The sequence below is a fragment of the Mastomys coucha genome, unplaced genomic scaffold (assembly GCF_008632895.1).
Source record: "Mastomys coucha isolate ucsf_1 unplaced genomic scaffold, UCSF_Mcou_1 pScaffold20, whole genome shotgun sequence".
In the NCBI taxonomy this organism is placed as follows: domain Eukaryota; kingdom Metazoa; phylum Chordata; class Mammalia; order Rodentia; family Muridae; genus Mastomys; species Mastomys coucha.
In genome coordinates, this window is record NW_022196903.1 from 71,412,657 (window position 1) to 71,434,947 (window position 22,291).

The following is a 22,291-nucleotide window of genomic DNA, read 5'->3' on the forward strand; positions in this document are numbered from 1 at the left end:
CACACACACACACACACACACACACACACACACACACACACACACACACACATATGAGATAGAAAATTTAAAGAGATACCAGAGAACAATTTAAAATATTTTGGAAGAGAAATTAAAAGAAGATATGAAAGAGGGCACGTTCAGAGAAAGACAGACCAGTATGTGGTGAGGACCTTGCTCTGTCTATCTTTACTGAAGGAGACAAACTTCATGTTGTAGGTCTCAGGAGGATAATCTATGAAGAAAACCAACTCTGGCTATTTAGACTCCTGGACTTGAGAAGTAGAAACTGTAGTGGTGATACATTCTGATATAAAGGCTGTATTTTAAATTTATTACGTGACATTAGAGATTGCTGCTACCATTTCAATAAAAGCCCAAAGATAAATAGGTCAATATTTTTAATTGTGACATTTAAGAAATTACCCAAGCAGTAAGTTAATAAAGCCTGGAGTTGGAAATAAACCAATTAATTCCTCTTCCTTCTGCCTATACTGAAAGATCACATTTTAGTGAATGTAAATATTTAATACTTCTGACCTTTCATCCCATAAATACACCCCTATGAATGCACATGAGACTCTATAACAGAATTATCACAAGGAGCACCAAACATCAGCACAATCTAATATAGAACATGCTTTGAGGAAGTTTACAATGGTAATATCACTAAATATTTTGTTAAGATGATGACAGGGGATAGAGAGATGCCTTAGCAATTAAGAATTCTTGCTGATCCTGCAGAGAACTTGAGTTCAATTTCAAGCACACAGTTCAGGTGGCTCACAAGCCTTTGTAACTTGAATTCCTGAATATATGATGCCCTTTTCTGGCTTCCACAGGAATCTGCACTCAGAGTCACATAACCACACACAGACCCACAAACATACCCATACTGAAAAATACTATAACTAATTTTACTTTTTTGTTTGTTTGTTTTGTTTTTTGAGACAGGGTTTTACTGTGTAGCCTTGGCTGTCCTGGAACTCACTCTGTAGACCAGGCTGGCCTCGAACTCAGAAATCCACCTGCCTCTTCCTCCCAAGTGCTGGGATTAAAGGCATGCTCCGCAACTGCCCAGCTATAACTAATTTTAAAAGTGAATAAAGGAGGCTTGGGAGGTAGGTCAGTTGGGAAAGCACTCACCACCCAAGCATGAGTTAGACCGGAAGTGCTCATGTATATATAGAAGTTAGGAGTGGCCTTGCATGGCTACCATTTTAGGAATCCAGTTAGGCAAAGCTTTCTATGTTTTGAAATATGACAAAACTGTATGCCATTTGCACTCCTCTGATAGCAATGAAACACTGGAAATTTGAGGCTAAGACCATCATCTAAACAGACTCCTCCAAAGGACAGCATAGAAAAATGTCAGAAGCACCAGAGAAAAGTCTGCTTATTGGGAGAAATAACAGTTTTTCCTGTTTATCCGAGGGAACAGGAAAATACACACACATTGCCAGGGTCTTCAAAAGGATTAATCTTTCCCTTCAACTACATCCCTCCATCCTTCCTCTCTCGTCTGTCAGGTTCCTTTCTATTTTATCTGGAGGTTCTGCCTCTGAAGACAAAGACTTCTTTCTGTTCGGCCCTGCAACACTGAGGTGCCTTCCCAATAAACTATTGTATTGATTGCATGTTGATCCAGACTGTAGTCCTCTGGGCATTAGCAAGCACTTATCAGAACACAGAATGGTTTGGAAAGTAGTCCCCCCCACCACACACACACACATCATTTATTTTCTTACTAAAAGCAGTCTAATTTAGAAGCATGCTCACTAAAGTCTCCCTTTCAGAGGGGCTCAGACCTAATGAAGACAGCCTTCCTCATATCAAGTTACTGACATAGATCATAATTAGGGAAGCATGAGTGAGCCGGCTTCCTCTTGGAAATCACATCCTCCTGTTAGTCACAATGTCATGTCAAATGCATTGGTGATTGAATTACAGAGGTAGCTCACTCAGAAAGCCCTGGATGATCGAGTTTCTTTATGTGCTAATGCAGGGTGCTTTCTTTTATGCATCCTGGGATCAGATCATTGGTTTAAGGATTTTCCCTCACCCTTTGGATTTTCAATGCAAAGGTGAATCACAAGTGGAGCAAACATGTTTTAGGAATAGAAGTCCATGGCCCATGGTCATGTGTTTGCTTAGCACTTGTCAGGATCTAGGTTCAATCTTCAGCATCATAAAACAAAGCAAACAAATAAGAATCCCAAATTTAAGGGAAAAAAAGGAAAAATTTCAAATGAAAATGAAGTGAATGAGTAGTTTGCCTGAAATATTGCAATGTTTGGACATGAAAAACAAATGTTTAACAAGCTTCAACAGCAGTCATCTAGAAAGAGTAGTGACCCAGGCTAGATTCCCAACCATGGCCAGGACAATGGCAATGGTGAGCATGGTAAAGGCCCTGGGACTGGATTTCTCAAGACTGCAGTATTCTAAGATCCCAATTGGCGGGTCCTCCCCTTGTGCCTGAGGGTGTATGTAGGGCTAAACAACAGTGAGCTCTTGAAAACCCTGGCACAGAGAAGAGAACTTCCCAAGTCACATAATGGAAGCTCCCTGGAAGGTGAAAGAAGAGAAATTTAGAAAAGACCCTCCCATAAAGCTGCCCATTACTCTGGCACACACTCTAGGATGCATGGTTCTGCAGGAGGCACCTGTCTTTTGATGTATGTGACCCCTAAGCACTTTCCCTCTACTACGCACACTGACATTTTCTTTCTTGCTTTGCATAGACTTCTATCTCTCTTTGTCCTTACTTTGGATATCCTTCTATACCTCATTTATCTTTTCACATCTTTCTTTTCTTTTCTTTCCTTTACTTCCCTCCTTTTCCTTTTTGTGAATGTCTTTTTGTAATGTCTTTACCAAGACTGACAAATTTATATGTAAACAAGAAGTGTTAGAAGAAACAGGACTGTGTGGGGGAAGACTATCTAGACTAGACTCTAGACTAGATTTCAGAGTTGCATCTGTATAGATCTATAATGGATCACTTTTTTATTATTATTATTATCACTCATTGTTCAAGTGAGCTACAGAATAAAAACTCATGAGGATTTCCTTTGTTCTTGTCTCTTCTGCAAAGTATCTCAATCCCAAGTTTGTTACTCTGCTTCTTTCTCTTCCTGGGGTTAGTTCAAGCAATGAGATATCAATGCTGATTCATAAATTTTGAGAAAGCCACCACAAGGGTGTCAGGCATTAGAAATAAGAAAAAATGGATGTGGAGCATAGTGCCGCTTTTAGTACTGCAATTCTAAAATTATTCTAAAATGAAAAATAGATAAAAGTGTGACCGGTGTAGGTACTGTCATGTACATAAACATTTGGAAATCAAGACATTAATGTGCAAGGTTTTATAACACTTTCATGATAATCATTTTCACAAATTTGTGAGCATGCATTCCAGAAAGCATGGCCGTAACATCTTACCACCAGAGAGAGCTATCTATCACTACGCCCCTCTGCCAGCATGTTCCTTGACTCATTTTAGAGATCTTGCCTATTGAGGAAAGAGTGTAACCTCACTGTTTATACCTGTCCTCCTGCCTCCTAGTCACAAGAACAGAAGCATTTTCTCTATGCTTATTTGCTATATGCCCATCTTCTCTAATGAGATGTCACTTCCAATCATTCATTCACTTTCGAAATTAGTTTGTCATTGATCACTGTTGAATTTTCTGAGTACTTTGTGTTATTACAACTGCAAATCTTTCTTTAGAGAAGTAGGGTCCAAATATGTGGCTTGTCTATATTTTATTAGTATTTTTCTTATTTTTTCACTTTTTAAAATTTATTTGTTTTTTTATTAGATATTTTCTTTACTTACATGTCATATGATATCTCCTTTCCCAGTTTCTCTTCAGAAAAAATAAAATAAAATAAACAAAAACAAAAAAGCCCCTGTTCTCTGCCCGCTCCCCCTGCTCACCAACCTACTTTCTCCCACTTCCTGGCCCTGACATTCCCCTACACTGGGGCATAGAACCTTCACAGGGCCAAAGGCCTCTCCTTCCATTGATGAACAACTAGGCCATCCTTTGCTACATATGTTGCTGGAGCCATTAGTCTTCACCATGTGTACTCTTTGGTTGGTGGTTTAGTCCCTGGGAGCTCTGAGGGTACTAGTTAGTTAATAATGTTGTCCATCCTAAGGGGCTGCAAACCCTTCAATTCTTTGGGTCCTTTCATTAGCTCCTTCTTTGGGGACCCTGTACTCAGTCCAATGGATGGCTGTGAGCCTCATGATGTATGCACAGGAGCTCAGGAGAGTACATGACAGAGTGTGGATATGGAGAACAGAGGAAACTTTTGCAAAATTGGTTCTTTCCTTCTACCATTATGAGAGTCCCTGCTGAGCCATCATTTCTTCTCCTCTGATTTTCCTTTTAATAATAAGCTCAACTTATTAATTTTTTTCGTTCATGTATTATGCTTTCGGCTATTTCTGAAACCACAGTTAAACAATCAGAAATCACTAATCTATATAGGTTTTTACTAATTTCTGTGTCTCACTTTGAGTGAAATATTGCCACAGGCGGGGAATGTCTGTTTTCTTTATTTTATATTCTCAGCACACAAAAGAGTGCTTGTGTGAAGCCAACACTTAGACACACTCTTTGTAATTATGCACGGGTGATCTATTAGAATAGTTTCATTGACTAAAGAATATGACAACAATGATTCTGATGGCTAGCACAATGACTCGGGAAAACATATGCAGAGTCTGACAGTGGACAAAGAGCCAATACTCAGCAGTACCTGTTGTCATTCCTTTTGCTGAAACATTGCAGCATTCCCAAAAGCCAAGGGCTCCAGAAAGAGGAAGAGCTGAAAGAGGTCTCTCCAGTTCTTTTACAACAAGGTCACTTTGTAGACCTGGAACACACCTGACCGCTGAGCTAAGTAAAAACTGACATGAAAAGTGTTTCATTTGATAAAAGATGCATCTGTAAAAACCCTAACAAATGTTATCGTCTGCACAGAGAACTGGCGGGCATGTGGCATTTCAACCGGAATGCATCTCTGTGCTATTTTTAAGCCCATCTTCCTTTTATCAGTCCAGCATTGCATTCATATTGGGGCTTCTTTGCAAACTTGTGAGGTAAAAACTTCTGGAAACTGATTTCCATCTTTGGCAGCAGCTTGGAATGTGGAGATTTGTTTTGTTTCTGTGGTTTTGATTTTTTTGTTTGTTTTTGTTGTTGTTTATTGTTATGCAGATTAAAGCCCAGAGTCTTATGTATGAGAAGCATTCACTAGACCACTAAATTACCACTGTACCACCAGCCTGATTGCATCACTTTAAAAGGAAATAAGATCTATCCAAGGCTAGAAAAATGTTTGCCATGCAAACAGGCCAAGGACCTGAGTTTGATCTCCATTATCTCTGATGAAAGACAAAGAGCTGGGACTGAAGGTACATGCATATAATCCCAGGGGTGGGGAGGCCAAAGCAGACAGATGGCTTCCTGGTTGTCCAGCATATACAAATCAGTAAGAGATCTTGCTTATAATGGTGGATAGTCCATAAAACCCAATACTCGCGGTTGACTCCTGGCATCTATACACACATATACATATACATATACATATACATATACATATACATATACATATACATATACATATACATATACATATACATATACACATACACATACATATTCACATTCATATTCATGTTCATCATGTGCATATACATCACATGCATATATATGCATGTGTGCCTACAAACTCATGTGCAGTCTTACAAATGAACACACATACACACAAACACACACAGATCTACACTAATTGAAAGTGAACAAAACATATTATATTCTTGTATGGAATTCTCAAACAATCAAAACAAGTGAATTTTTAAATAAAAGATGGTATTCATAGAGAATTATTAAACTCTGTCCATTATGACTGTCAAACTGTGGAAGCTTAAAACTCTCTTGGGGCACTACCAAGCAGTAAAGATGTCCATGGTCTCCTAATCAAAGTTTCTGATGAAGCTGTGAACTTACTTTTTATATATATCATCTCTCAAATCCCAGTTGTTCTGATGCAGGTTGTCTGTAAACATCATAGTGAGAAACAGTTTCAACAAGAAGCTTCTATGAGCAAGGGGAGGACGCTATAAACAGAGAGGCAGTTTCAAGTTTGCATGCCTATAGGGGAACATCTGAAGATCCAGCTGTGTTGCATATCTAATCTGAAGAACAAACCACCCAGCTTAAATGTCTGTCCTAGGCTTGCATACATGACCACGTTCCTACATTAAAGTTGGTACTCCATATTTGAAGCTTTAGAATCTGCAGATTTAACTACTTTTGAAAAAAAATTGAGAAGATGAGTTATACTTGTACTGAACATGTGCAATTCTATATTAGACATCACAAATGATTTGAAAACAGTCTGAATAAAAAGGGAAGATAAGCACAGGTTACATGAAAAGAACAATGTGTACTATTAAATGTAACATGCTTGAACATTTGTGAGCATTTTATGACCAATCACATAAAGATTCCTAAGAAGACTGTATTTGATTAGGAAAATTTTCTAAAACAAACTATTTGCATGCAGCAAAATCTAAGTTCAACGAAATGAACTTAGTATCATGGAATCTGCACTCCCATCCCGAATAGAAGGTTCACACCATTGCTACAGGAGCATATTCTAAACAATGGCAATGTACTATACCTATGAAGGCAGTAAGGCTCATGACAAAACAGCAGGCACCCTATACATCAAATAAATTCCATTGTGTTACCAGCATTCAGAGTATTAAATGTAGAAGCCCAAAGCTGTAAAGAGACACATGAAAAAGGAACAGCATCTTAGCGATACACCAGGGATGCCCATCCCTGAAGAAAGTGCAGCCAGAGAGAGGACATCCTTTCTACATGGGTGACTTACTCATTTATAGAAAAGTTGGAGGTGGATTGGTGGAACTAGGTAATAGTGGGATAGAAAGGCTTCTTTCTCCCTTCCTGTGATACCACCCATAGGTTACTAGTCATTAAATAGGTGTTGACTCAGTAGGAATAAAATAATTAAAATAAATAAGCAAAACCAAAAATAAATAGCTATTTGATATCAATTTATCAATTCACCTGGAAGATTAGCTCAACTAAAGAAAAGCCAAGAGCTTTGGCATAAGTGATAGAATGTAGAAGAATTACAGTCCAGCAACATGGCTGCTCTGGCTAGGGAGCACATCCAAAGTCCTAGTTCTGTGTAATCCAGCAGGAATGCAGACATCTCACACATCTTTATCTCTTCTGACTGCAATACAGACATGCTGGGTCCATAAACTTTTGAGATAAAATTAGTTTGTAGAAGGAAACAGCCATATTTGGAAGTGATGTCTAATTGAGGAATAGACAAATCTCTGACAAATTAGAGAAAGATTTAATAGAATGAGTCAGAGATATGATAAACTCAACTCTTACAAGAATAGTGCAGGAAAGAGAAGTTACTTCAGAGGAGTGCTGGCGTCAGTGCAGTGGAGTTTGTACCTGAGTTCATGCAGTTCAGTGCAGGTCAGCAGAGGTGGTTGAAACCAAGAATAAGCAGGAGCCAGAAGATGAGAACAATCATACATGATGTGGTATACATTATTCTGATTCAGGGATATTTCTTAATACTTTTTATTGGTAATTCTCTGAATTACCATAGTAGGCAATGAGTGGTTTGAGCCATGAGATGGTAAGACATCTAGTACATTGTTCTATGGTCACAGCGGAAATGGAGATGTAATATTAAAAGGTCATGGGGTTCTACTTTTCTAAATGCTAAGGTATAGGGCTAGAGGCTTTGTTCAATCACTGAGAATCTGGCCATAAAAATGATAAGAGCAATACCTTTATTATTCAAACTATAATTTTTGAGTGTACTTCAAATCTAAGAAGATTTTAGAAGATCATATTGCACATTAAGGAAACAAAAGATTCTTAGATGATGATTAAACCTGTTATAAATTGATCTTTTCAACTATACCCAAAGAAGGAATAGAATCAGTTCTTTTTCAGAAACAGACACAAATACATACATACAAACATGCAGGAGAGAGAGAGAGCAAGAGAGAGAGAGAGAGAAAGAGAGAGAGAGAGAATCAGATAAGAGAATTAAATAGTTCCCAATGACAAACATGTCTATTAAACCCACCCAAAAGGCAAATATCTTTGGCCCATTAAACCCATCTATATTGTTGTTCAAAATAAATAGATAACTTTATCTCATGGATTTACTCATCTTTTCTATGAAATATTTGTATGTATGTATGATGTGTGTACATTTATGTGGGTTCTCACACTTCTTTATGTTTATGTGGGGAAGTAAGAGACTAAATCTCAGGCACAAGTCTTTTCCATTACTTTATTTGATGCAGGGTCTCTCTTTTAATATTTGCTAGTACTTACATAGGCCTAGCTGGCTGAGAGCCTCCAGGGAAGCCCCCTCATTCTCTTGTCCCTCTTTACCACTTTAATATAGGAGTACTAAGATTACAGATGAGTGGTACTGTGTCCAGTTTTATGCTTGCTGTGGAGACTTCCTGAGCTGCCTCTCAAGCCTCTCTAGAATGATCTCTCCTTATTTGATTTTCATGTAAAGGCAGGTTTCTTGTGCATTTCATGTTTCCATCACTTGATTCTTTTCCTATTCTGTTTCCACCTGTTACATTCCTCCCTCTCAGATTTAGGCTGTAAAGCATAAACAAGGAAACAATTGAGCACAATGTTTTCTCTTAATGTTTCTCCATTGTTCTTCTATTTCATTCCTGACATCCCTTGGCAATAAACCCCATGAATCTATTTAGTGCCACTGTGGGGAAGGCACTATGTTAGTCTCCCAAATGATACAAGGTAGCACAAAATCACTAGGCTACATCTCAGGGGATTTTCAAGGCAAAAAGAAACAAGTAAAGTAAATAGTTCATGTTTACTTTGCTTCCCTGCATGTTCAGTTACTTCACCATCTATTCTCTTTTTACAGCATCTATCCCCTGCCCTCTTCTCATTTCCTTTGTGTATGATGTGGGCATGTGTGCATATACATGCATTCATATGCATGACATGTAGACACTGAAGATCAGTGTCTGGTGCTCTCCTTGACATGTCTCTTAGTGATCCTCACACATCACATTTATTTAGCTAGGTTGTCTGCACAGGCCTCCCTGCTCTATACCCCACATACTGTCATTTTTACTCCTGTCTTTGCTGCTTTCTGAAAATTCAATTTTAAATGTAATAGATGCCACCTTTCTTGCAAACTCTAAACTGTTCATGGTCTGTAGTGTCAGAAAAATTCAGCATGTTGACAGCATCTTAAGGGAGCAGACAGATCACTGTCTCCTTTATTTAAAGTCTTCTTTCTTTGGAATTCAAAACTCTACTGTTTCTCTTCTCATTTCATGGCAGCTTCCCCTTTCTAATTCATTTATGTCCTATTCTTATTTCCAAATGTGGGCTTTCTTCCCAAACTGTACCTTCATCCCTTCCCTCTGTCATCTGATAGCACTTATTCAATGGGATGTTACTTCTCTGAGAGATTCATTTGTCAAATTCAGAGACTTGCAAATCTCCTTGTTTTGCCAATGTCCCAATCCCTATGGCATCACCATCTGCTAGGAAGGAATCTTAATTTATCAATGTCTAAAATCAAAATGTTTTCAACTCTGGTCGTGCTGTCCCTTAAGACGTCCCATTCATGTTGCCTGTGGCCCATACACAAGCAAATGTGCACTCTTATTTTCTTTCAATAAATGGGAAATTTATTGACACCTCTCTACAATTGTGTAACATTCAGTTTTCTGAAAGTTGTCTTCCCATGGCTACCACAACAACCATGGTAGCTTCTGTTTACCTTTGTTTGTTGTAGTAACAGCACATGAACCATGTGCGTACATCAGGTCTTTACTGAAACAATCAGACTTCTACAAACTTGGTGTTTTAGTCAATGTTCTATTACAACAAAGAGACACTATGACCACAGTAATTGTTATAAAGAAGGAAACATACAACTGAGGCTTACTTTTTATTCAGAGTATTAGTCCACTATCATCATGAAGGCAGCATGCAGGTAGACATAGTGTCAGAGAGACAGCTGAGAGGTTTACAACTGGGTTGGTAGGCAGCACAAAGAGAGGAGTGAGCTACCTGGCTTGGCTTGAGCTTCTGAAGCCTCAAAGCCCACCCACCCTCTGTGACACACTTCTTCTAACAAAGCCACATATTCCTACAAGGCTCTATTTCCAAAGGACACTTCCAAAGCATTCAAATATTTGAGTCTATGGGGGCTATTCTCCTGTAAACTACGACACATGACATATTAATCTTTCAACATACCCTTTAGAAGGCAACAACCAACTATATATCAAGTTTTATGTTTCCCTTCCTCTCTACTTCCCTCCCTCCCTATCTCCCATCCTCGTTTCTGTTATACTGTGTGTAAGAATCTTAGTTGTGAAATTTGCTCAGTCTGGGGCTGCCTCGTCTGGTCTCAGTAAGAAAGAATGTAACTAGCTTCCCATATACTTGCCAGGGTTGAGGGATACCCACAGGGACCCCATCCATTCATAAGAAAAGAAGAGAGGAGGGGGAAGGATTATGGGAGAGGGCAAACTGCAAGGGGCAGTAAGTAGAATGTGAAGTGAATAAGTAAAATAATAATAATAATAATAATAATAATAATAATAATAATAATAATAATAAATTTTGCTCATTTAGATACCTCCCCACTGACTCAGATGACTTGAAATGGTATGTGCAGACAAAAGTGCTCATTCCATCTGATCTTCTCTGTCCAACATCACTCCTCTATGACACTCCTTTCTCTCTGCCTTTGGAAGTGACTTGAAATCCTCATCTTCAATTATTACAAACTTTCAATAAACATTTAGCTTTACCATCACCTTTATTATTAATTTGATCAGTATACCTTTCTTTTTTCAGAAACTTATTTAATACTTAAATATCTAATAGACAAGACTGATAAACATTCTCTTACACATTTCCTAAGAGCCTTCAGTGCATCAAGATTGGAATGTCCAATGTCCTAAGACATCATATATCCATTATATTTTAATGTAAAGTACTAAGTCATTTTTTCCTATATAAGTTTATGTTCCTACTTTGAAGTAAACTATAAGTTTGGAAGCACTACAAAACCCCACTGAGATTTAATTCTTGCATGGGAGATGATGTGTGTTTATACAAGTATTCATTTAAGAGGGACAGGTACACTTAGCATTGATCACCTGTGCCTCCAGATAACAGGACCTATCACCCATCTACATGCACATAACACAGAATCAGAAAATTTGTCCATTTGCTCAGAAATGCTTCATACACAGGAATCAAGAGTGGGGCTTAAATCACTGGTGTCCATGCCCTACTTCAGCATTCTTATTTCTCTGGCAAGAAGTAGATGTTAAGATTTTAAAAGCTTCTCATATGATTCTGACACTAACCAATGTTGGTGACATGCTTTCAGTACAGGAAATTCTTGGTGTTAAGTGCTCTGTGCTTTAAGCTTTCTGAGCACAGAGCTGCAATGTAGAGGTGTGATTGTATCAGCCTCTCTGTTGCCTGTTTTGGAAAAGTTTTGATATGTGTGGCTCTTATATTCACATTCATTCTCCTGTGACATGCTGAGTGTATATTCAACTCCTACTAATTCTGTTCTCTGCAGATGATCAGTCCTCAGAAAGACCACTGGATACTACCTTGATGTTTCAACAGACTACCAGAGAGGATGTGAGCTTGTTGGTTAATAAGCAAGAAACGAGGTCTATAGGTCACTGCATTAGGGAAAGTCATTTTATTCAGTGCCATGGCCATTAGTATGTAGCCTGTGTTTCTGTAAATAACCCCTCACTCATTCTCCTATAACAACTACAATTGAACTCACTGGCTCACAAAAAAGAAAAAAGCAAAAGAAAAAATCTCAAGCAGGAGAGCAATTCCCAAGGATATGGTAAAGTTAACAAACCATGACTTAAAAATCTACTTCTGCATTTAACTTTTTCTGTTATTTCTCTCTTCATACCTTTCTATCTATCTATCTATCTATCTATCTATCTATCTATCTATCTATCTGTTTTTTTCTTTTTTTCTTTCTTTCTTTCTTTGTGTGTGTGTGTGTGTGTGTGTGTGTGTGTGCGTGTGTGTAAGCACCCTTGTGTCAGGGCAGCAGGATGTGCTTGTGGACATCAGCAGACAACTTATAGGAGTGGGTGCTCTCCTTCTACCATGAGGGGTCCAGGCCTGGTGGCAAGAGCTTTTACCTGCTGAGTATCACCCAATACCCACTTAATTTTTTAAAACTCCTTTGACCTCTTTGAGCAAAAGCAATCACCTAGTGGTAAATCTAGTCATTGTCTATGTTTTAAAACTGGAGCTATTGACTCTGAACCTACATAATTCACTTTACATCATCTGGTTATTTTAATATTAGAATTTGAAATATCAACTAAGTTTCTAAATATCTACTGATTTTCCAGTAAAAGATCTATGTAGGTTTGAGTGAGAAAGAGAATGAGCCCAAGGCACATATATTTGAATGCACTTGTTAGTTAAACTATTTGAAACAGATCAGAAGGTGTGTCATTGTTGGAGACTGTATGTCACTGGGAGTGGGATTTGAGGTTTCAAAAGGTGATACCATTCCTAGTGTCTTTCAAAGATTCAGGCTTGTAAAATGAGATGTGAGCTTTCAGTTACTCACCTAGCAGCATGGCTGCCTGCTGGCTGTCATTCTCCCTACCATGATGGCTATGGACTAACCCTCTGGAACCATGAGCACCAAATTAAACACTTTTATAAGTTTCCTTAGTTGTGGTATTTTGTCATAGCGATTGTAAGTTAAGCAAGGACAGCTTTGTCCTTATCATCACTTAGTGGGTTTCTAAGCATTACTCTCCAGGATGAACAGACAGTGTAGCAAGCATTGTCCCTATCCGGATGAAGCTCAAACAAAGACTTTCAAGCTTTTGCACTTACTCAAGTATTTTATTTAAGATAAAATAGGCAGTCCGTTGACAGAAACACACACTTGGAAATCTTATCTCTGTCCAAGGTTAAGTCAACAGAGTTCCATATTTTGAATACAGGGATATAAATATTGAAAATGTGTTTTTACTAGATGCTTCTCTATAAACATTATCACGGCCTTATTCAAAGAATCCTAGATGATAATTTGAAAGTATGCATATTCGGCAGAAGATTCTATAGCTAAATGATAGTTACCACATGCTCTGAACACTTTAATATCAGGCATGCAGCCCAGATATAGGATTTAAGGAGATAATAACTTTTCATATAATAATAAATAAATTTAAACAACACTGAATTTAATCCTAGTAAGATGCAGTGACAGCATAATATAAATGCATAATTTTGTATATGGCCTTACCAGATTAGATAATGAAAACCACAGATATCCAGAAGCTATAAATGAACAAAATCAAATGACTATCAGAAATCTCAAAATGGACATGTAAAACTCTTAGCATCTCTCTATGCTGGAAAAAAAAGTTACAATGTTTGAAGATTTTATTTGAAAATGCTCAAACAAGGCTGAGGAATGGACCTCAGAGGTAAATCAGTTGCCTGGTGTGGACAAAAGCTTGGAATCTATCTCAACATTCAAGGAAATAAAATAGAAAATGAGGAAAGAAAGGGGGAGAAGTAAGGAGAGAGGGAAAGGAGGAGGAAATAGCATGAGCAATAGAAAGAAAAAGAAGAGATGGAAGAAAGGCTGGAGGACAGTGTTCTATGCAATATTAAGGTTGTTAAATTTTTCCCACCTATATAAGTAAATAAGCCAGGAATGGTCACTGAAGAAAACACTGAAAGAAAACCATTACCTCCAATTGTAAATGGTCACATATTGGTTTTATATCTTCTATATGGATGGAGACATATATGTCTATGATGGAAGGGATGGTACTGTATATTACAGAACTATGTACCCCTGCCCTCACCCTTACCACTTCCTCATGGGCTCCTTTCTTCTGATCTCTCAGAAAATCAGCTCAGGCACAAACTTGTATATAAAAGCCCAAATAAAGAGACAGTATGAAAACTGACAGAAGCCAGGTCGACCACAGAGAAGACATAGAAGAAAGAAAGAATTAGTTGTCATTGGGGAAGGGGAGACTGCAGGCCCAGTAGTGGAACCGGAGCTTAAGGACTTCCTTGCCTGGGAAGAGTCTCACCTCTGACAGCTGGTAAGCATCTGAAATGTAAGGAGATAACCAAAAGCAAGGACACTAAGTGGGGATATTACATGTGTCTTTCAGTAATTTGTTTATTACTTTGCAAGTAACATGCATGCATTTGAATATGACACTGTCCAGCGAGAAGAGAACATGGCCACAGGGCTTCATACAAGTTACATATAAGCATCGATTATGTAACAGGGAATTTATAACACAGGATCATCTGCCAATATTCTCAGAAGAGAAAACCACTGTAAGTTATCCTAAATTAGAATAGTTTACTATTATACCACAAGAGAAATGTAATCAATTGATTATTTTATCAGAGCTAGGATGGACCATAATTATAAGGCTCATTACAACTAAGCATCAAGTTCAAAAGACTGCAACTAACTTAGACGGGTACAAAAATGAAGAAAAATCTAAGAGATCACCGCAGAAATTAAACAAGAAAATTTACTATTAAAGGGGATGCACAAAGAAGTAGAGAGCATCCAAAACTCTCTCCACTGTAAATATGTTCAGTATTTTGAGAACATTAAGAGCTCCACAGGTGTAAACATTTGTCAACCTGAGCACGCCTCATCGTTTTCACATGTGCACATTAGTATATATAAGACAACAACAACAAGAAGCAATTACCCTGGGCACAGATGCATGTAGGGAAGCAGGTGTCTAACTTCAGGGAAAACACCAACTTTCAGGTGCATTTCAAATTTTAGAGGTATCCATGCTCCCAGGACATGTACACACTCATGCTCCATTCACACGAAGTAGAATGTGGAACATTAAACATGCCCAGCTGAAGAAAGGATTTGAGTGAGTGCCATATGAGTGAAGTTATCTTTTAGGAGAAAGGAATTGAGTAGTGGCATGAAGTGTAGTCAGAGTCTGGGAACTTAGCTTAGTGGTTAAAGCTCTTACCACAAGATTGTCAGGACTAGATTTCTGATTTCCAGAAACCCATGTCAATTTTGGATGAGTATGGTAGCCTGCATGTAATTGCAGCCTTAGAAATTGGAGACAAGGGTTCCATAGAGGAAGCTGGTAAGCAAGACTAGCTTTATTGGCATTCCCCAAGTTTGACTGAGAGACAATATCTCAATGAATAAAGAGCAAATCAATACAGAATATGTTTCACACATCAATCTCATGTCCCACATACACAGACAGCGAGTGTATAGGTGCTCACACACATGCAAAACTAAGTACATACGTGTGGAGATCATACACTCAAGCAATGAAGACAATAAGGGTGTTTGCATGAAAAAAAAGAGGATTTTAATTTAAGATACTAAACATGCATGTAGGAACTGCAAAAGACAGTATAATTGAATAAAGAGTATAAATATATCATGAATTCATATAGTAATCATTTAATGAAACATTCCTCTAGGCATTAAAAAAAATCAATGTTCAGAAAATCGTTTGGTCTATGATTTCATTTCCATTTTCATGCAGTTCAGGACACTTTGCCTAAGGAATGGTGCTGCCTCAAGAAAGCTTAGTCTTTCACATCCATTAACTTAGTTAAGACAATCTCTACAGAGCGCCAAATGTATGCAACTTCTTTCTGAGTTTCCTTTCCAAGGGGATTTTAAGTTTATAATTAAATTAAATGATCAAATTGATAATTAAAGCTAACCAACATAAATAAGTATGTTTATTTAATTTTGTATACAATTATAGTAATTTTGATCACAAGAAAAGCAAAATCCATCCAAAAGTCTGTGAATATGTATGTATGTATGTATGTATGTATGTGATGTATGTGATATACATATATATATGTATATATATGTATATCATATACATATGCATATATATGGCATTATTTAGTCATAAAACTAAAATACAATATTATGGGCATTGAAGACATAATACTTAATGAAATATGCCAGAAATATGCAGTAAAAGACATGCTTCAGAGTCCTACTTCTGTGAAATATGAACAGTTGTCAAACAAATAAAAAGTAATACAGAGACTTTTGGGAAGGGCATATATGAATAGTTGAATAAGTGCATATTCACTCTTCTAGGAAGAAAAATGTCTAGTGATATGATTCTCAAAGATGTGCACAGACATATCAACACTAACTGTAAATGAACCTTAAAAAAACAGTTCAGATGTTATTTCTATGTTACATATATTTTACTGAAAATAAAAATGCTCAAAATGACAAATGTATAGTACGCTAACTAGCTAGATGTGTGAGAAAAGCTGGGACAGAAAAATTAATTTGAGAATCATGGGGACTTTTGCTCTTCATGGTTTTATATCCTTCTCCCCAATCCTCTTTAAAATCATGTATTCAGCCATTTTATAAGGATAGAATCTTCCAAATCCATCCCCAGGTATGAGTTTGACAGGAGAATTTGTTTCCATCTACCAAGAGCAAACAACAGGAAGATTTCTAAGTAATAGGAAAAGTGGGGTGTTTGAAGCCATGCCCACACTTCAACAACAAAATACTTGTGCAAATAACCCCAGCAAATACTGAAAAGAGTAAGTGCAGACAGCAGACGCGACAAACTATCCCTTTGATTCTAAAGAGCAATGTCCTGTTTACACAGCAACCCAGGGCATCAGAACAGTGTTATTCCACTTACCTTGCTTCCTTACATCCTCCACAGCAGCCACCAACTCTTCTTTGAGGTCTTGGCTCTCCTTAGCGATCTGTTCACCCTTTTCCAGGAAGTTCTGAGTAGCTTGTTCTACAGATGCTGCCAGCACATGGGCTTTCTTTGACCTTCCTTTCTTTTTGCCGGACGGACCTTTGTTGCTTGTGTTGACAAGTGTTGTCACCTGAAACACAAAGGAAAAACTATAAAACCATTCTGTAAGACTTCCTAGAGATGTGCCATTGCCTCATAATTTCAACCTGTTCATTCAGGGCAGGAAAAGGTGTCAGACAGTCAAGACCTATGGTTACAGACACTCATCATCTACCCAATCTGAGTGATGGAACCGAACAGAGAACCTCTGTAAGAACAAGTGGTCTTAACTGCTAAGCCATACATAGCAACCTAACTCCTTCCAAAATAATATAACCTGAGCATATATATCAGTCACAAATTTCTTTACCACTATATAGAAAACTACTTAGTTTGCTAATAAAGCTTTTAACATCTTTCTAATAACATGTTAACTGCTACAGACACCAGATCCTCTATTTACCAAAGAGAAATCTGGAGGGGAAGAATACATTCAGGTGTCCTTTAAAACTTTTGCTTTACTTGTTTGCTATTGAACAAGGATACTATCACCTTCATGAGAGGTAGAGTTTTGTGTCAGTTTACATTTACATGTATCATGGTGATACCATACAAATACTTGAAGTTATTAAGAAAGTCAGTCCAAAGAAAAGTTCTATCAAATGGAATGGTACAGTTCTAAATTTCACTACACATCGTAGAGCAGGCCGAATCAGTAGTCAATGTCACAATTAGTGTTCAGGCCTTTTTACAGCCATAGGTAACACAAAAGGAAATTAACGGGTACTTTAATGGTCAGTACAGTTAGGACAAGCACTTCAGAAGTGGTTAATAGAGTGTGGGGAGCTATCATTTTCAAGTCTCTTTTGGTCAATTAGACACATAGAGCAATCTTCAGAAGAAAAAAAATGTACTTGTTACAAATGTACTTGTTGCTTTACTGGGGTGAGGAAGTGTTTTCTGTAATGGAAACATAATCTACACAACACATTGGTATTCATGCAGGAAGATCAAGGCCCTAGAAGTCCCAGAAGATCAAGGTCCAGCAGTCCCAGTTCCCAACCTAGCGACAACCTACACACAACCCAAGTGAGCAAAAGCAACCATGTAAACAGCCACTGGAGCTGTGCGCTTTCCCCACAGTTAAAATCTTTTCTCTTTTCATTTAGTTGCAATGCATTCACATCATGTCTGTAATTCAATGAAGATTTGTGATCTATGTTATTGCACTTTTCAAATTAGAAAAGAATAGAATGGGGGAAGGAAATACTAATTTTAGGTAGTCTGACAGTTCTTTACAAACTTGGAGCTGATGGTAAAGCTACCAAAATGGCTGGATGTCTACATCACAGTTTCATTTTCACCTTTTATAAAGGCAAAAAATGCCAACTTTTCTGTTATCTCAGTTCATTGCTATATTAGGCGTAATTTAGATGATGCTCATAATAGCAAGGCTGTCTTAGTTTCCTTTCAGAATGTTTTCATAAAATATCATAACAAAACACCTTAATGAAGACAAAGTCCAGGTTATAATACATAATTTCCGAGAAGTCAAGACAGCTTGAAATTGAAGCAGCTAGTGTATACTGAATCCATAATCCTGAGCAAAAAGCAGTGAAATAATGCTCGTGCATTAGGGCTCAGCTCTCTTTCTCCACAACCAAGGATCACCTAGCAAGGTTTGATGCTACCCACACTAAATACGTCTTCCCTCAGACTAAGATACCCCAATCTGGTAGATATGCCCAGAAGACAACATAATTTAAATTATCCACAATTGACATGATATTCCCTGGAGATTCTAGATTTTATAAGCAGAATAAATATTTGTTTTTATGGACAAAAATACAGAGGGAACATGATCTGATAGCTGCTAAGAAAAACATGATTCTTTCTAAGCAAAACAATTTAATTTCCTTTTAATAAATGCTCATATTTACTCACTAGTAGATGGGAAGAAAATGAATAAAGAGTTAAGATAGAAAGTGATATGTATGCATAAAAGCATATAGGTCCTCATCAGTTAATAACAAAAACACAACTACCTATATTTTAGTTGTTATCTGTTTTGTTCCTTTTCTTTTTTTTCTTTTTTTTGGGGGGAGGGAAAAATTAATAAATTAGGTAAACCACATAATGAAGTGATAGGAGGAAAGTAGACATTAAATTACCTCTTTAATTTAAGCTAATTCTCTGTGGCTGAAGGTACTTCACACATACACTTCATACACAGAAGTTGGAGAAATCAAGAAGGATCTGACAACGAAGTTTCTTCACTGACTACCAGAAAGCAGTATATAAGTTGATAAGGAAGAAAAGTAATCAAGAGACCTATCCTACTGAAATGCCAATGAATCACAATGACCAGCATGGCGAAATGTTACTAAAGGTACAATAGTGGTACTTCTGTCTTCCTGCTCAATTGGTATTATAGATTTAGCCAACCAAGTGTGACTGGTGATGCCATGGAGCATAGAGCAGAATCTCTACTGCTAAATTTCCAAACCAATGTAATCTCTAACTGCATCTTTAATATCCAGAAATAAGCATAGCTCTCACCTCTCATAAAATAAGTTTTTTTCCAGCAGCTACAGATCATTAAAGACAATAACCAGTTAAAATACAGAGTATTATTGACTGTTTAGCCTCAACTGATACATCTGCAACGCAATATCTATCCCTACAGCTCAGGGAAAAAACGCAGAAGAACTACTGGAAAGATGGCGAAAGCCAAAAGACCAGAACACCAGTTGTGAGACTGTATCATTTGTACATTGTAGTTATACTCATAGATTCTTAAAATTGTGACTACATAAAGACCATCCAAAAAAATGACAATAGCAATTAATACCCTTATGTGGATAAGGCAAATATCACAAGGCTAAGCCCTAGATCAAGACTTATAAGCAATTAATGACCTATAAGCTGAGAGAGAATCAGTTTTTCCCAAGTCTAGGACCCTGATTAGTTATTCAATGCCAAGTCATCACTACTGAAAATAAATACATTTTAGCCATATATACTGTGTGTGTGTGTGTGTGTGTGTATGTGTGTGTGTGTGTGTGTGTGTGTGTACTTAAAACTAATGATTAGGAATTGAACTCAGTACCTCTGGAAAAGCAGTCTATGCTCTTAACTGATGAGCTATCTCTCCAGCCTCAGGATCTATTTTGTAATCATTTTGTCATTTTGTCTGGGTTGAAGAATGCACTGGACACAGGTGAAACTCAGACCAGTAGTAGATCCATCAAGTTTCCCAAAGGCTGGGATAGTAGGCCTGCATCACCATGGATTTTGGGTTAAAAAAAAAAACTAACACAGGATCTCTGCCAGCCCAGTGGCTTGGGCAGGGGGGGGCGGTTCCTTCCTGTATGTCTGAGGTTACTTGGCATCATCAGAACCCAATTCTCCTACAATACAAGTCCTGGACACACCATCACACCAGAAAAGCAAGATTCAGATCTAAAATTACTTCTCATGATGATAGAGGACTTTAAGAAAGACATAAATATTTCCCTCAAAGAAATACAAGAGAACACAGGTAAACAGCTAGAAGCCCTTAAAGAGGAAACACGAAAATCCCTTAAAGAACTACAGGAAAACACAATCAAACAGGTGAAGGAAATGAGCAAAACAATCCAGAATCTAAAAATGGAAACAGAAACAATAAAGAAATCACAAAGGGAAACAATGGTGGAGATAGAAAACCTAGGAAAGAAATCAGCAGTCATAGATGCAAGAATCACCCACAGAATTCAAGAGATAGAAGAGAAAATCTCAGGGGCAGAAGACACCATAGAAAACATTGACACAACAGTCAAAAATATGCAAAAAGCAAAAAGCTCCTAACCCAGAACATCCAGGAAATCCATGATGCAATGAGAAGACCAAATTGAAGGATAATAGGTATAGAAGAGAATGAAGACTCCCAGTAAATATCTTCAACAAAATTATAGAAGAAAACTTCCCTAACCTAAAGAAAGAGATGCCCATGAACATACAAGAAGCCTACAGAACTCCAAATAGACTGGACCAGAAAAAATTCCTCCCCTCACATAATAATCAAATACCAAATGCACTAAACAAAGAAGGAATTTTAAAAGCAGTAAAGGAAAAAGGTCAAGTAACATATAAAGGCAGGCCTATCAGAATTACAAAAGACTTCTCGCCAGAGACTATGAAAGCTAGAAGATCCTGGGCAGATGTCATACAGACCCTAAGAGAACACAAATGCCAGCCTAGGCTACTATACCCAGAAAAACTCTCAATTACCATAGATGCAGAAAACAAGATATTTCATGACAAAATGAAATTTATACAATAGCTTTTCACAAATCCAGCCCTACAAAGGATAATAGATGGAAAACATCAACATAAGGAGCAAAACTACACCCTAGAAGAAGCAAGAAAGTAATCTTTCAACAAACCCACACAAACCTAATTCCACCTCTTACAACAAAAATAACAGGAAGTTACAATTACTTTTTCTTAATATCTTAACATGAAAATTAATATTACCAACATATCCTAATCAATTGAAATCCAAAAATATGAAGAATTAGAAATTTGTTGACTGTTATCAAATGGCCTAATTTGGTAATTGGAGAAATAGGTCCAACATTGTACAGTCCATATACACTTTCAGTTTGTTTGTACTTGACAGTGTCTTGCTGTGTACAACATAATGGTCTTGAAATCTTGCTTCTCCTATCTCAGCCTCTCTATAAGTAATATTGTTTATTTCATGTTTTTAAACTATATTTTGATTTCAGAACAGCTAACATATTTCAAAAGTATTTATACAGCCAAAAGAAATGTAGACAATTATATTGGGAGGTGGCTTGTAAGAGAAAAACAAAGTGAGACTGAATGCTTTGCTTGACTTTTATAACTATTGTACCAAATTTGAAGAAGAGGACTTTACTAGTTACTCTTTCTCTGAGATGAATGCTTTTCCAAATTATCACAGCCAATGAACCAGATTCTTACCCTCACCTAATGTCTGTGCCACTCTCAAAGCAGAACCATTGTTCATTGAAATAGTTGGTGAATCACTTTATGGATAGAACTTCTTAATACACACATCATTTCTTTAATGAATGTAACCTGTTCTCTGTGAGCTGAGAATAAAGTTAGTCAAGTCAAATAGCTTTGACCATAGCAGGAAGTCTGCATCCAAAAATCATGCCTACAATTCATTCCTTGGCACAGCAGAGCTGTCAACTCTCAGCTTAGCTACAATGGAGGTAAAATCCTTTGGTGATGTGAGGATCATTGAAGTACAGCCTTATTACAATGAAATCTAACGTCTAAAAATTGTTCTTATTTTGAGCTTGTACTACAGTAAGAGCC

At 37.4% G+C, this 22,291-nt stretch overlaps 1 protein-coding gene across 3 annotated transcripts in view; it reads right to left on the minus strand.

Annotated features, from left to right (window-relative positions):
* Positions 1-22,291, minus strand: part of Ctnna2 (catenin alpha 2) — a 1,113,581-nt gene that overhangs the window by 871,144 nt on the left and 220,146 nt on the right. For all 3 annotated transcript variants that reach the window (XM_031382231.1, XM_031382233.1, XM_031382232.1), the window contains one exon: positions 16,835-17,030. In XM_031382231.1, the coding sequence (XP_031238091.1) occupies positions 16,835-17,030 (196 nt within the window). The remainder of the gene's footprint in view (positions 1-16,834; positions 17,031-22,291) is intronic.